Genomic DNA, 16,889 nt, shown 5'->3' with positions numbered 1-16,889 from the left:
AAAAATATTAAATAATAACAATTTTATTTTTTATTAATAGGTCATGCAGATATTTCGAAGTCAATAATAAAACAACATTGTCCACAATACCGTTGACGGTAAATTTTATATTCCAAAAGTAAACAGGATGATTTTTTATGTAAATTTTCTTTCCATAAATGTAAATGAATTGTTAGGGTTATACATAACATACATTAAATATGTTGAATAACATTTATACAGGTGAGTACGTTTCGAAGTAATCTACTCCCATTTCTTGCGAAAAGCCTTGTGCGACTAATCTTGCCTTGTATCTTGTGACTTTTCCTTCTGTATTAGGCTTGAGTTTAAACACCCATTTGCATTCCCCGCATTTTCTTCCCCTGGGCAATTTCGTTAGTTCCCAGGTTTTTCTGCTCGTTAGGCTGTTGAGTTCTTCTCTTATTGCATTTTTCTATCCAGCAGCCTGTGAAGAATGTAGTGCTTCAATTAAGTCTCGGGGTTCAACTATTTCTACTAAATTCGTCTCAGTGTCATTATCTCTTACGCCGTTGCTTTCGCCTTCGCGAAGTGATTCGCAGATAACGAAGCTATCTGATATAAATTATCGACCGTAGAAAGTAGAGATGAAATGGCTATTACGAGCCAAAGGTTTATTAGACTACGTATTGAGACTTGCAGAGCTGAGTGATATCGCAGTGGAAGCGTGCTGGGCCCATAACCATTGTTAGGGTTATACATAACATACATTAAATATGTTGAGTAACATTTATATTAAAACACAGAGTTAACAACTATTATAATAAACTGAGAAGAGAGAAAAAAAACTACGAGACAAATGATACGTCTATGCGCGTCGTCGATCGCCAGTCGAGGGAGAAAAATCGAACTGTAACGTGGTTGACGATCGTACCCACAGCGTCACCAATAGACGGAACAACTCTTCATGAATTATACGCACCGGCGTATGTAAATAAATATATGATATATAAAAATTACCAATTCTTCGAATATGTCGCAAATAATTAAAATAACAAAAATTTTGATACTCCTTATATGCAATATAATTTGTCTTTATCTTTTACTTAATGATTGGTTTGAGTAATAAAGAAATATTTATAATTTTTAATAATAAAATTACACTACTGGAAAAAAAATTTGTATTTCCAAATATTTTTATTAATATTTGCTTATTATACAAAAAATACACATACCTGACTTTTACCTAAACGTCAATTGTTATTAATAATTAATGCTTATCTAATGTAAGAACACATTCTTTTATAATATTTTGTAATGTATCTTTTTTAAAGTTATATTTTAAATATAACTTATGCTTCAAGAATTTAAAAAATTATTTTTATTTCAAAAGTAATAAGTACAATCACAGACGACATACAGAATATATCTAACATCTTTATTCTACCATTTTCATGCCGATTTAGTATAGATTAAGATTACAAAATTAGTAGTGGTTGCAAGACAATTAAACGTAACTATGAAATTACAAATAAGAAAATAATGTAATTGTTTATTAGTAAATGATTCATTATATGCGCGTGTTCTACTGCTGTCAAAAGATCGTGAACAATTTTATCCACGCAATCTAATATATTTAGTTGTACTTACTAAGAAGGACAACTCGTTCAGGTATTTAGTAATACAGAAATGATTAAGCAAGGAAAGAAATACGGGTAGACCAGCATAGCACTAGAGAAATGAGTATGACAAGGAAAGGAATAGGGTTAAACAAGGATAGAAAAGTTTCAAAAGTGACACTAACGCCATCTCGCGTTTGGCTTCGCGAACTAACAACTCGTTACTAGGAACACAGAATATAAACAGAGCTATTAGACAAGGAACGCACTAGTGTGCGAGAAGGATAGAGAGAGAACGTTTCCTATTGGTCCGCGGGCTACAATGGCTGCCTGCCACACGCTAAATCAAGTCGGCCAAGGAAAAATCATTAATAACTCATTAATTTGAATGATTTTGTGAACTTTTAAGACTGAGGAATAAAGTGTGGACCTTCAGCAACTTTCACAACGTTTCCTATTGGTCCGCGGTCTGTAATGGCCGTCTCACAGACGCTAAATCAAGTTAGCCAGTGAAAAATCAGTAATAACTCATTAATTTGAATGATTTTGTGAACTTTTAAGACTGAGGAATAAAGTGTGGACCTTCAGCAACTTTCATATATAGTTTTTAATGCACTAGACCCTTTCAATAATTAGTTATTAACAATTATTGTGCGTAGTATCGGCAGCAGTACCGTACATAATTCTGGTTTTTCATTAATTTCATAGCTTTGTACAAATAATTTGTGCACATTTATACATGCATTTAAAAGGCTATTCCCTTAGCTAGTTTCTCGTTATATATTCATCGACATATCCGTTGTAATTTGCGAGTTATTAAACATTATTTGGGTAAGTAATACACTCGTCGCATTCAAGCGTAAGACATTTCCGTCATTTTCCTTAATAACTCAATAATTACGTTGATTTCGTGAACTTTTAGAATTGGAGAATGAAGTGTGGATCTTTAACAACTTTTTCATATATAGATCATAATGCACTAGAGCTTTTCAATAGTTAGTTATTAACAGTTTTAGTACGTGATGTCGGAAACGATACCGCATACCTTTACGGTTTTCCAATAATTTCATAGCTTTTTACTAAATTCTCACACAACAAACTGCATACATCTGAAAGGTAACTCCTTTAACTACATTCTCATATCATTTTTATTAACATATTTCTTGTGGTTTGATAGTTATTTAACATTCTTAATACTCGTAAAGGTATGCGGTATCGTTCCCGACATCCCGTACTAAAATTGTTAATAACTAATTATTGAAAGGGTCTAGTGCGTTAAAAACTATATATGAATGTTGTTGAAGGTCCACACTTCATTCTTCAGTCCTAAAAGTTCACAAAATCATCCTAATTTATGAGTTATTAATGATTTTTCCTTGGCCGACTTGATTTAGCGTGTGGCAGGCAGCCATTGCCGGTATCGTTCCCGACATCCCGTACTAAAATTGTTAATAACTAATTATTGAAAGGGTCTAGTGCATTAAAAACTATATGTGAATGTTGTTGAAGGTCCACACTTCATTCTTCAGTCCTAAAAGTTCACAAAATCATCCTAATTAATGAGTTATTAATGATTTTTCCTTGGCCGACTTGATTTAGCGTGTGGCAGGCAGCCATTGTAGCCCGCGGACCAATAGGAAACGTTCTCTCTCTATCCTTCTCGCACACTAGTGCGTTCCTTGTCTAATACCTCTGTTTATATTCTATGTTCCTAGTAACGAGTTGTTAGTTCACGAAGCCAAACGCGAGATGGCATTAGTGTTACTTTTGAAGCTTTTTCTATCCTTGTTTAACCCTATTCCTTTTTTTGTCATACTCATTTCTCTAGTACTATGCTGGTCTACCCGTATTCCTTTCCTTGTCTTACTCATTTCTGTATTACTAAATACCTGAACGAGTTGTCCTTCGTAGTAAGTACCACTAAATATATTAGATTGCGTGGATGGAATTGTTCACGATCTTTTAACAGCAGTAGAACACGCGCATATGATGAATCATCTACTAATAAATAATTACGTTACTTTCTTATTTGTAATTTCATAGTTACGTTTAATTGCCTTCCAACCACTATTAATTTTGTAATCTTAATCTATGCTAAATCGGTAACGTTGGAAGCGACATGAAAATGGTAAGGGTCTTTTCGGCCCCCGTGTCGTGGACAAAAAGTCCCATAAGATGCAAGGTCTATCCCTAACATCATCTGTACCCATGCAATCCAGTATATGTATGTATCTTTATATGCCAATTTAATAAAAGAGGATTTTTTATATCTGTCGATTTTACGACCTTTATTGGTTGAATTATATGTAATTCCTAAACTCACCGCTTGATATCGTAGAGGGCATAACAAAGCCTCTGGTTCATTACACGATCGGTATTTCAGAACGTTGGACACAAAAATACATTAGGTGATAGATCTATTCTGTATCTCGTCTGTGGTGCAATATAATTGTAAGTACGTTACATAACATTTAGATACACAACGGGGGATGAATGAAATTTCCATTATATCTATGAAAACAAATTTCTTGTATAACCACTAATTGTATCGCTATAAATATAAGAAACAAATTGCCGGCAATGATTTCGCCAATTGTTATTGGAAGTAAGTTTACTGGCTGGTATTGGGGGCCTCTGGCCTGTAATATGGTCATGGCCGTCTAGGCGAATCACCCCAGGGCCTTATGCTGGACCTTACTCTGCCTGACTCACACAGTTTCAGTGGTTCTCCACTGTCGGCTATTTCATATGGTTTTTAATGTGTTTTTTTTTCTTCTATATAATATGCGTGGTAAACGTGAAAATATAATCATTTTCTGTTAACAAACATAAACATAACTTCTCAGTAGATAATGAATTATCAATATCGACATGCCGTAAAGGGTCACAGTAGTAGTTTCATACATTAGTAGTTAATTATTTTATATACTTAATATATATGATATTATGTCCTGTAACTACCACAAGTATGTTTATGTTGACATTTTTATAATAATCTTAACTGAGTTAAATACGAAAGACCAGGAATGTGTACTAAAATCACGATAAAAGACGTTACGACCTTAGTCGTACTAATTTAGTAATAATTCAATGACATTACAGTGAAGAACATCAATCGCGTCGAAGATTTATCTGGAAACTTCAATGCTTCTCCGGTTGCAGAGGAAGGACAACAGAAAGTCCCTGGTCGCAGGTGCGATATATTACGCGACTTCCTCTCGCAAATCGGTTTAACGGAACATTGAAATGATATTCCTTTGATTTCAGCTAAAATTACGGTAACAATTACAATTACACATTGTTACACATTCGTATTAAAGTTTATGTAATTTCTGTTAGTGGAAACTAAAACAATTATTAAACGTCATCATATTAACAAATAGATCGTAAAGTATGAAGCCAATGGAAATAAATAATTGTACGGTAAGAGATTAATTTGCAATAGAACGAATTGTAATAATATTGTCTGTCTTACTTAAATCTTTACAAATACAATAGGAACATTAAGCGATGCAGAAATGTTAATAATAATAATAATAAAAAGCAACTCGGTGTAAACGTGACAATACACTAAAAAATATAGAAAACATCCAGCATACATACATACTTACTTATGTATATATGTATGTAGTTTGTAACTTCCTGAACGCAATAGGATGATTAGAGGAAATGTTTGATATGACTTGGTTGAGGCCCATACCATGAAACTAAACCAAAGGAAAACTTTTGAATAAAAATAATAATAGTAATAATAATGATAATAATAACGTCCTTATTACACATTTTGCAGGTGTAAAGGCGAAGCTCGGCTAATATGCTAACCTAATCTAACCTATAATAGTAAGTTCCTAAAATACAGATGTCATTATTGAAAGTGATAACATGTACGTTTAAATAAAATCGTACAAATGTATAGTTTCTTCGAAAATATAAACTATCAAGAATTATAGGTTATTTGTGGAAAAAAATTGAGAGTCAATGAACGATTCGTCGCTTATTTTTTGCGTTACACAAGTAAGATACCATTTTAATCGGTATGCATAGTCTGGAAATCTGAACTGATCACGCGTGTCCATGGAGCCGAAGCGGACTTGATAAATTTAAAATAAAATTGATCCAACCATTTGGCGCGCTGCCCTGACCCAGTTCGAGTTCTACTCCCGTCTCCAGTGTGCAGAATAAGATGACGAGCAGCGAGAATCGCCTCAGGGAATCGCCGCCCTCTGTGTCGGGAAATCGTCGCGAACATTGTAGAACTGTAGGACACCCTGAGCGTCCGCGTTTTTTAATACTTTTTCTGCCTGAAGTAACACTTTTTCAAATAACAACCGACGAAAACGATTAAAATAAAAGATGTTCATTCTTGAAAATTTGACGAATTTCATTGTATAATTAACGATGTTCGAGTATAAATGAATTTTAATTGTTTGAGATGAAGATGATTCAAATAAAACAACGGAGGATAAAAGTTTTTCATGTCGTATCGTAAAATCAACACTTATTGACTTTAATAAAAACATAAACAATACGATTATTTTCTATCGCATTTGTTCTTTTTATTAAGCTAATGCTTTTTTTTTAAACTAGTAAAAGTTTATACTTCTTTTGGTTTCTAAATCGATAAGAAATCGATATTTTCAAACGTGATTGACTTCTAATTCGAGAAAAAACTAAGTTGACGGAACAATTTATTAAAGATTCGTTCAATTTGTATTTCAGTTTAGATCTCAAGTAATATAAATACATAAAAGTTGGAAAGTTTTGAAAAAAAATGAATGTTGATCTTAATACGTATTTAAATATTGTAATTACTTAAATATCTAAATGCGAAAACATAATAAATTTTCTCGATCGCAATATTTAATTTCAAAATTGTTATATATTTACGGTTATTTCGTTAATATCCAATTAACATAAAGCTTTTTAAATTTACCGCATTTATTCACCTTCTTGAAGCAACAAGCGCCACATGTAAGAAAGCTACTTAGGTTATGTTAATCGAAATGATGTATTGATGCTAATGCATATATTACCGAAAGCGTACGAATAAAAGGAAATCGTGATTACGCGAATAAGACTATCTGTACTTGAGTTTTTATGAAAATTCATTTTACATTAAACAGTTTGAAGGCTAAGAACGATGAAGAAGAACGAGAACCTGTTACATTTTTGCTTTGGCCTGATCTATAAAATATTTCCTCCATAGATTACATGCTGGAGAAGAAAGGTGACATGTAAAAGTAACATGATGTATTAAGTTATCACACAATAAAGATCCAGTCAGTGTAAAAGAAAATACTTTACTTTTTTATGTGATTTAAATTGATTTTAATTAAAATCGTTATGTTTTCTTTTATATAAAACTACCGGTAGAATATGCAATACTTGGGAAAATGTGTGAAATCTAACATGAATTCGGATTAATTTCTTATTAGGCTTCTCACCTTCACCTTTTTTTTTTTATCTTTCATTGGATTTTATTTATTTGATTACATCCACTGCACACACATGCACATAATTTAACAATACGTTTATTTTGTATGACAAGTTCATTGCTTTTCGCAGTATAATTTGATTCAGCCGGAAAATTGATTGTATTTTAAATTGTATAAAACATTAGCCAAATACTTTAATTTTTCTGAGAAAATAATATGTCATTGCTTTTTCACCGATACATGTTCTTTTTGTTAAGTACATTGTCTTATTAAATAACTGCCTTAACAACATAATTCACCATTTATATATGTACAACGATCGATAAAATGTAATTGTGAAATGCTACAGCAAGGTTATGTATCGTTGTGTTTTCCTTTAAAAAATTCAGATTAAGAGTTTGTCGGCAAGAATGGGCCTTGCTGAATTGTTATTTAAGAGTAGATCAAGAAGGACACGTGTAAGAGAGAAAAGATCGTTCGCATCTAACATTGCAAGATCCTTCCTAGAGGCCTCGGTAGATCCGCGATTATAAATGTTCGCGTCCTGGTTTCATTTTGAACCAACTGAGTAACTGCAGATAATTAATCTACAATACTATATTTGTCGACAATTGTAAAAAAAAGAATTAGAAGATACCAAAAAAAGTTACTTTATAAATTCTACTTAAAATTTTGTTTCTTAGTGTCATAAGTTAATTATAATTTATTTCGATAGGTGGCATTGCAATTTTATAAATTACATATAGGACAAGCGGTGTGAAATTTTAACAATTTTATTTCTAGATTTATTGAATTTACCTATGCTTTATCTATAAATATTATTACCATTCTGGGCAACGACGATGTCTTTTTAATAGTGATAATTTATTTTTACATTAACGAGTAACAATATTGTTACGTTAAGTTGCGTCATTTAGCAATAAATGTCGCAACAATTTATGGCTGTTTCTATGCATACCATTCATTGTCGATGTTTTCGCTTCAGGCGATAGAACGTTTGGCGAATGGTGCCTTTAGGCTAATTTCCACTTACGATTGATCGAAATAGATGAGAAACATTGCTTTACTTTCATCCATCATTCTGCAGTATGCGTTGTAATTATGTCACGAGAATTAATTAGTTAACATATTTCAACATTTGTTGAAATTACATCCCCGTTCATTTGATAATTATTAAATATATCTATTGCATATTTATTTTAGTACTGTATGTTAATAATGTTACGAGGCGTATACGTACGATTAAAGAAGATTGCAATTGGAATATATGAATGTACAGAATAGGAAAAAATCAATCTGAAACTTACAATAAATACATTGTACTATTTTCATTGCAGTATGCATGTATACTTTGTCGTTAAAAGCATTATTCCCGGAGGGTTTTCGCATTCTACTTATATTACTCGCCTTCCTTTTAAATGTTGCGCCTTTTGAAATATCGCCTCAGGGTTGTAGAATACATGACGCGCGGATGGGATACTAAACAGCCGTTCACACGGTGAATTTGAATGAGTTTCATTGTAGAATTCTTGTTTTCCAAACGCATATACAGAAATACTTATACAATCAATTAAGTTTGAGAGGATCACCTGTGTCAGAGTTTTATAATAGAAGGAAACAGTTACGTTTAATCTAGAAGGAAACAATACGATGACTTATGGAAACCATATTTAAGAAGTAAATCAACAAATGTTACACCATTAGTGGATTATCAGATGTTACACGATAGTCTAACAAACAAGGTGAACGTTACTTGAAAATTTAGTAGGAGATTTGAAAGATAATATTTTTATTTAATATTACGAAAAAATAAATTAATATTTATTTCATATAAAATAAGTAAAAATTTATTTAATTTATCTTTACGAAAAATAATGTTTTTTAGTTACTTAAAACGTATATATTTTTTTGTGTATCTGTTTCATAATTAATATGTAAGCTGTGAATCATTGTCATATGTGCAGACATATAAACTGGCGAGTAACGATCTGAAGGAAAGGGCATTGCTTGAACAATCTACACTCTGAAAGGTTCGGAACGAGAACTTACGCAATGTATGAAGCCATGCCTAAGAGGGTTATACACTGAAGCTCCAAATACTTTTACGTAAATCTTAATCTAATTTCTTCTCTTGCGATACTCTTCGACATCTTTACGTACACACATTTGTTAAAAAAAAAAAACAGTCTAGGAGCGAATAATAGAACAATTAAAACAAATATTTTATTACAATTACATCGTTAATTTATGACGATGGTGGGCGTAATTTTAAGGTACACGATTGAAATAAATAATGCAATTCTAAAGGACAGTGGGAGTAAAGAAAATATACAAGACTTTCACTTAATATTCATGATTCGTTCGAAGAATTTAGCTGGATTATTAGTTAGATCCTGATGATTCATCGATACCAATTTGGTTGTTATTGCTAACAATAATATGTGCAAATCGGTATCGATTGAAATTTCATCTCGAAGCAGAATCGTTCGATTAGTTATTTAATAATAAATTGCGAAATAATTTTGTGTAAGCAGCAATGAATTGATAATGTATAATAATATAGTAATACTAAGTTTATTTGTACTCTAGGCCCAAAGCCTATTACAAGGAGGTTGTTGGCTTCTTATATCTAATTCCTTTTAACATACTATCTTTTTAACTTGACGTATTGTACATTCTTCTTCCTTATTAACTATTTTACAATATGTTAACGTTTATATTCTCGTATGTAAACATTTCTTCTTTTCTTTTTCGTACATGCTAAATAATTGTTGCCTTAGTTTTGTTTTATCTTTAATCGCTTAGGCAGTCTTCCTGTCCTTATATGAATTAATAATATAGTAAAGTAAATGTGTATACAAAATTAAATACACTTCGATCTTCGAGCTTTGTATTATATATGTATATTATATTATTACACTCTTTAAAAAATCATCATATCTTTCGAGTAACAATTGTAAAACAGATAAGTAACGAAAGAACCATAAACAGATTCGTCGATTTATCAATACAAACATGATTACATTTCTTACCATAAACATTTGAAATATTAAGCAATTAATGTTCAATATGAAATGAAAAATTACGTTTATCTAATTGAAAATTGCTGTCACTTCTAAACAGCAATATCAGATTATTTCAAAAGTTTTTTACTCAGGGATACACATTCTAGACGTTTTTCTTTTCGTTTATGTCATTCCAACGTGCTTACACACATACATATATGTATTTTCTTTGTCTTGACGATGATAAGAAATTCTTGAAAAAGAGGAAAATTATATCGATGATTAAACTATTTTCTCTAGATACATTTTTCCTAATAACATTCATACAACAATATAGAAAGATATTTTTCAATGTTCCAATATGTCGTGTCGATCTTATCGACGGTAGGTACTATCGTAGATAAGAAACTAGAAAATTCTTCGAAACTGTTAATATTGGAAGAAATCGATCAAATTAATTCGTGTGTGTACAGTAATTAATCTTAGTCGGGGATTAGAGTTTTTTTTCGACAGGTGGTATACGAAATAGACGAAGACTGAACCCTTTCGATTCGACAACGATAACCTGCGTGTATATCTTCGTCCTTCTCCACTACAGGTATGGCCATACATGGTACCAGCCGCACTTGACCTATATCTTATTATGCTGGAAGCGTCCCGCCGGGTCTCTTCGAGGTTACCGAGGTTCACCACCACCATAAAGAAGTCCTTCCTTCCTGTAACAGTCGTCTCGACATCCCGGCTTCCGCGACAGACGCAGACAAGGTCCAAGTAGTCGAGGAGTTCACGTCGGTCCTTTAGTTTTACGTTTCTTTTTTTCTCTCTCTCTTTCGGAATCGATTTGACGTAATAACACCGTACGAAAATTATCGCTCTTCACTGCTACCGATGGTTATTACTTTGCGTTAAAGACTGGAGTACACTGTGTCTTCTATGGTGAGTAATTAACTAATCTATCAGGTCTATGCAAAAGTGACCATCTTTTATGAATCGATGGCATTAAAAGGCACTGTACCTTTCTTCTCTTATTTAAATTTTCACGTAGTGTTAATATTGTATTATTAATACTTTTAGGAAAATTAATTACAAATGTAATAAAAAATATATACACATTCTGGAAAAAAGTATGATGGGAACTTTTGTGTCGTGTATTCATTGTCACGAAAGTCTTCTGTTTCTACAGTAAAATCTGTTATTAATTGCATTTAGCTTCGTCATTTTAATTTAGTTTGAAGTTGGTCGTCACACGAAGTTCATTTTAAGTATCGTAACGGGAAAAAATACGCGAAAGAACACCGTGGACAATGTTAAATGTTGCATTATGTGTAAAACACTCTAGGCCTTGAATGAGAGACAATAATTTTTTTCATACGTTCACTGTCTCGCGTTTATGTGAACCATTACAACCTTGGATGGAAAACCATGCTTCACTTTTTCCCAAGTGTAATAACATCCCGTTTAGGTATAGAGTTATTCTTGCTCGCTCTATATAAGTTCAATTAAAACAACTATCTCTACAATCAACACGCTAAAAATTCATTTGATTATTTCTCAATGTCTATCAATTATTTCCAACATTTCTGAATACGAAAACGAAAAAAGTACGTAATTACACGCGATCGAGATGCATAAAAAAAAAAAGGAAGAAACGTTCGATCCAGAATATTAAATTTCTCTCCCGTCAACCCTTCATTCGTTTACACCTTTACTTTCTCAAGGTTCCGCACGAGTGCCCTCATGTGATTTCTATCTTCCCGGTGTTTCACTCTTGACCGGTATTTAGGAAGGTCACGACCTCAGGGTAGGTTTGTCACGAGAATCACGCATGCGCGACCCGCGGGCGAAAGTATTTAAAGAGGTGGACATGCCTTCGGGAAGGCCACTCTTCCCCGAACTGTCACGAATCGCGCAAGTCCCCCCACTTTCCTCCCTTTCCGAGTCGAATGAGCACGCGTTACCAACGAGAGTGAGAAAATCGGCTCTTTTAGTCTCCTCTTTATCCCTCCCCTGCGCGATCGCCCCTTTAACCCCCACGATAATCCCCTCCTTTAGGATCATTTGTCCTCCACATTTTCCCTCTCCAAGGATCGTCAGTGTGCCATTGGTTTGTCGTTTAATAGATCCGCTGGCCTGTCTCTGCAGATTCAATTTGGTGCCAGCAAACGTGACAGATCAGTGATAGGAAGGAAGAGATCAAACTACCATCGGACAGCCGATTTTTCTTTCGAAGGGAGGATAGACAAGCGTTTCCGTAAATGAAAGGATCTTCGACAACACTTTTCACCGAGAGCTTTCGATTTCACATGCAGAATGCCCGCGATATTCGTTTAACTAATCGAGATTCGTGAGAGATTTGGTCGATGAAAGAAGATATCGCGGGAATTTTTTCACGGAGGACGGATTCTGATTGAAGTTTCTCTGATGGATCGATCCAGGAGATACGCGTAGTAGAGGAAACGCCGATCTTTCGTGTTTTCGATCGACGATTAGAATCTTGGAGGTGGAATCGGAAACTGGAAAATCAGAAGGTGCAAACATGGAAGAGGTGGACGTTCAGCTTGAGTCGAGAGACCAAGTGGGCAAAATGCTCTTCTCTCCTCCACCGATGAAAAAGTCCGACACGAGAGACAGTATTTCCTCCGTGGACAGTGACGTGAGCCTTTCCTTCGATCGTAGAGGTTCCAAGGGAGAAGAGGCTGATTTGTCGGACAGTGGAAGTTCCGATAACGAGAGGAAGGAGAACGACGGGGTGGAGCAACAAAAGAATTCTGATCCAGATTCGGGTGCAGACTCGTTGGAGGAGAGCGTTGTTAAAGATTCGAAAACTCAGAATCAGGGAACGCTGACTGAAGTAAGTACGGCTAATCAAGGGGACGATTTTGTCCCGCCGAACGACGAATTGGCTGAGAAAATATGCGCCCAGGTGGAGTTCTACTTCTCCGACGAGAATATCGTGAAAGATGCATTCTTGTTGAAACACGTGAAGAGGAATAAAGAGGGATACGTGTCTCTGAAGCTAATCTCAAGTTTCAAACGAGTGAAACATTTGAGCAGAGATTGGAGAGTGGTCGGGTCTGCTTTGGCGAAATCGAAAAAGCTTCAAGTGAATCCGCTGGGTACCAAGTTACGCAGAGTCGATTCTTTACCGCCTTTCGATCAGACTACCCCTTCGAGAACGATTCTAGCCGCGAGACTTCCGGTAGAGAAGCTATCGGTCGAGTCTGTAGCTGAGATCTTCAGGCCGTGTGGAGAGATTGCTCTGATTAGAGTACTTCGACCTGGGCATCCTGCACCAGCTGAGGTAAAATTCTTACGTCTCTTCTTCGTCTATTAAATTCTAGTAAGTACACCGTAATACGAAGATAGTTCTTGAAAATAAGAAATACAGATGCTCTTAAAGCTAAGTTTGTGCAATTTGAAAAAAAAAAAAAAGAAACCATCGATGATCGTAATATAACGAACATAATGTTCAACCTGTTTGAATTATCAGGTGCGACAGGCAATCGCTAAAAGGCCAGAATTGGCATCGAGCGAGGAGTGCGCCATGGTCGAGTTCACGGATTCAGCGTCCGCTCGTACCGCCTTACAAATAACCTTGGGTGATGCCAAGGTGTTCGAGTTGCAACAATCCAGCGACAAGAAGAGGAAACAACAGCCAGCAAAGAAAAGTGCCCTGACAAGATTGGCCAAAGAGGAAGCTTACAATTCCTCGAGTTGCGCCAGCGGATCTGAGGCCGAAGATGGAAGAGTCAAGCATAAGAAACCTATTCACGGTTACCCAATATATCACGCTTATCCGGGCCATCCGCTTCAAGGTGCAGTTTCAAATCAACTTTTTTCGCTACAGCGTGCAATCACATTTTTACTAAACTTTGATTACTTGAGGTTCTATAGCTACTATGGTGTGGTTTTAAAATAGTAGCATTTTTCTATTTATTTCTAATCAGTTGCGTTAGGTAGTCGTAGGATTAGTACGTATATTTCATTTGACTAAATATCTTAAAAGGAATAGAGTGAATCTACCGACTTTGATACCGGCCAATTCAATTTAACAGTATCGAATAGTGTGAGATCAAATTCGGAGAATTACGAGTATTAACACGCGATTTTGGTGAAGAGTATAGTTTGTTTTTAGGATAAATTTTCTTTTCTTAAATTATTTATTGGGTTACATTCAGGATGAAACGAATTACATAAAATTATATGTAAGTACGTGGAGGTTTCCGGTAAAATAGATCGTAGAGTCCGATGGACTTCTGTTTACTTACGTAATAAAATTATTGAAATATGTTTTCATTGCTTTCACAATTCAGTCGATACAATGGAAGAATTCATTGAAGGAATTTTCGATTTCTCAAGTACTGTTCAAAATATTTTTCAAAAACTAGGCGTGTAAGTCCATTGGACTGAGCATGACCAGATAAGGGTTCGTCAAAGCATCCCGTTGAATCTAATAAATTACTGTTGATCTATTAAAAATTTTGAGAAATAAACTTATAAATAAAATACGATTTTCTGTACATTTGAAAACTTATAAAATTGACACGAAACCCTATTGTTACAGGACCCCCATCACCAGATGCGTGGTTATCTCGTCGACTATCCGCCTGTTCGGTATCAGGTTCAGAAAATAGTTTCATTCTCCGCCGCTTGTCTTCCTGTTCCAGTTCAGGCTCCGGTTCAGAGACCGGAAGTTTCGGCAGACGTTATTCCGCTTGTTCTTCCAGCTCCGAGACCGGTTACTGTCACCCAGTTTTTCCGACAAATTATTACTACCAAGAGAATCGACGTTTCTCCTGCTGCTCGAGTTCCGGTTCCGAGTGCCAAGGTCCTTGTTATCACTCTAGTCGTCGCGGATCTGCAGATTACGGGCCATTTTTGAGAAGATTGTCCGCCTGCAGCCGAGACTCTGGCTTCGATGCAGGAACTAGAAGGCTGTCTCTATGTTCCTCCGGTTCCGAACAGGGTACCTATTGCCGACCAAGAAGCAACAGTGGCATCACATTGACGCATCTCCCTGAAAACGTGATGAGAATGCCGTCTGGACCGGATGGAACACGTGGATTTGGCCGACCTAAAATAAACATTATGTCGCCAGCCATGGAGCCCACCTGTTAGATGTTGAAAAACATGGTGACCTAGGTTTCATCTACTTGTTCGTTTCTGTTTTATTCGACGAGTAAAATCAGTTTTGTCGTATTCAGTAAGGATTAAAAGAAAAATATCGTTAAAGACTTTTATACGAAAGATTTCTGGTGTATAATCAGTACGTTTATTCGAAGTAAAATAAGGTAATTAATTGTATACAAATACAAGTTGAGTTGTTTAATGTATGTACAAGTGTATTTACAAGACCTGACAGTTTTATCGTGTATGTGCCTATTTTGTGGAACGTTATATATGTATGTATATAAGTATATTGTTTTATCATGTACTTTGATAGATTTCTAACAGAAGTGATTCTTTCGAACTATATACATTTGTACATATCAGTGACATCTACAATGTACTTTTTCGATTTTCCAGTTTCTGCTTAACTCTTCACGAGATAATTTCGTTTACTTTCTTGGCTGCCCACGACCGCCGAAAAAGAATGTATTTAAAGATATTTATGAGGCCATATTATATTTATCTGTTTTAATTATATACCGTTTAGCAGTAAGACATTCGTGCCTAGACAAATGTAAATAATAATATTTTAATAGTAATCTATTTGTGATATTGATTATTAATGTACAGACTTCGAAATCGTATGTAAGTACATGACACATAGAATGTATCTATGTTGTGCAGACATTGATTCGTATGCAGTTCACGATACTCAACCAGCAGTACATTTAAATGTTTGACAATAATGTAAAGATATATATGTTAAATGTTATTTAAATATCCTAAAGAAATACATTGGTACAATAATTTTCCAATTGTACCAGTTTGTATTGAATTTTGATTATCCTATATATGTTACTAAAATTGTACTTATGAATAAATTAATAATTATTTTATTTGCTTTTGTTTTCAAAATATGTTGCAGTAAATAGTGTACAAAAAGAAAAGAAAAAAAAGCTGGAGAGCATTACTAAAATATTAATTTTACATGAAATTTTAGATAGATATGTGTACTATTATAAAATTATAATATATAAAAAGTAAATGTTTTGATTATATCTACAATTATATGGATATGAATTTTTAACACATATTAAATTGTAAAGAACCAGACTATATTATTCCTTTTATTCTACCTATAAAATATTATACATAGAAAAATGTATAAAGAACATTTTTAATGCATGAGGGTGTGATTATAAATTATAATTTGTATTTTTAGTTATATTGTAGTACTTATATAGAAAATTATTAAAAATTGTTACATATTTGATTTTTTACATAAAACATTAATACATAAAACAAATTTTTTAAATGTTATTATTAACCAACTTGCTGACGATGTTTTCAAATAACTGCTACATGAACATGAAATACGATATATACATATGTACATGCATATATGCATACGTATATGTAGTTACATCAATAATTAATGAAAGTGTATACAACCGTATGTTGCATTATGCATTTTTTGTACTTGTACATATTTATGTTAAGTTGTGTGTACAAATCAAATGAGAATCATGTATAGGTTCGAACGTGTACCTAAAATAAAGATTACACATAGCATTGTAAATGATTGCGAATTAGATAAGTAGTGCGAACATTACGAGCTCGCACACTTTCGGCTACGTGGACATCGAAACACTTCACTCTATTCCGTTGCGCGAAGAACGTATTATTTATGATTCTTATAAGATGGTGAGGTTAGGATGTGTTTACTTGTCAGATTCTTCGAAACATAGGATAAAACCCAAAGA

At 34.1% G+C, this 16,889-nt stretch overlaps 1 protein-coding gene across 1 annotated transcript; it reads left to right on the top strand.

Moving 5' to 3' along the window:
* Positions 1 to 11,917: 11,917 nt before the first annotated feature.
* On the top strand, positions 11,918 to 15,135 carry LOC108572573 (la-related protein 6). The gene is made up of 3 exons (XM_017934834.1): positions 11,918 to 13,318; positions 13,508 to 13,832; positions 14,582 to 15,135. Exons 1-3 carry the CDS (start codon positions 12,554 to 12,556, stop codon positions 15,133 to 15,135), a joined length of 1,644 nt encoding a protein of 547 aa, XP_017790323.1. The 5' UTR covers positions 11,918 to 12,553.
* Positions 15,136 to 16,889: the final 1,754 nt, after the last annotated feature.

This window comes from Habropoda laboriosa, unplaced genomic scaffold (assembly GCF_001263275.1).
Source record: "Habropoda laboriosa isolate 0110345459 unplaced genomic scaffold, ASM126327v1 scaffold147, whole genome shotgun sequence".
NCBI lineage: Eukaryota > Metazoa > Arthropoda > Insecta > Hymenoptera > Apidae > Habropoda > Habropoda laboriosa.
Note: the sequence above shows the minus strand (reverse complement) of the source record. Positions and strands in the feature narration are given on the sequence as shown.

Coding starts and splice junctions, on each gene's coding strand:
- LOC108572573 (XM_017934834.1), top strand. CDS start 12,554: ATGGAAGAGGTGGACGTTCAGCTTGAGTCGAGAGACCAAGTGGGCAAA. Junction 13,319..13,507: donor GGCATCCTGCACCAGCTGAG/GTAAAATTCTTA, acceptor TTGAATTATCAG/GTGCGACAGGCAATCGCTAA. Junction 13,833..14,581: donor TCCGGGCCATCCGCTTCAAG/GTGCAGTTTCAA, acceptor CTATTGTTACAG/GACCCCCATCACCAGATGCG.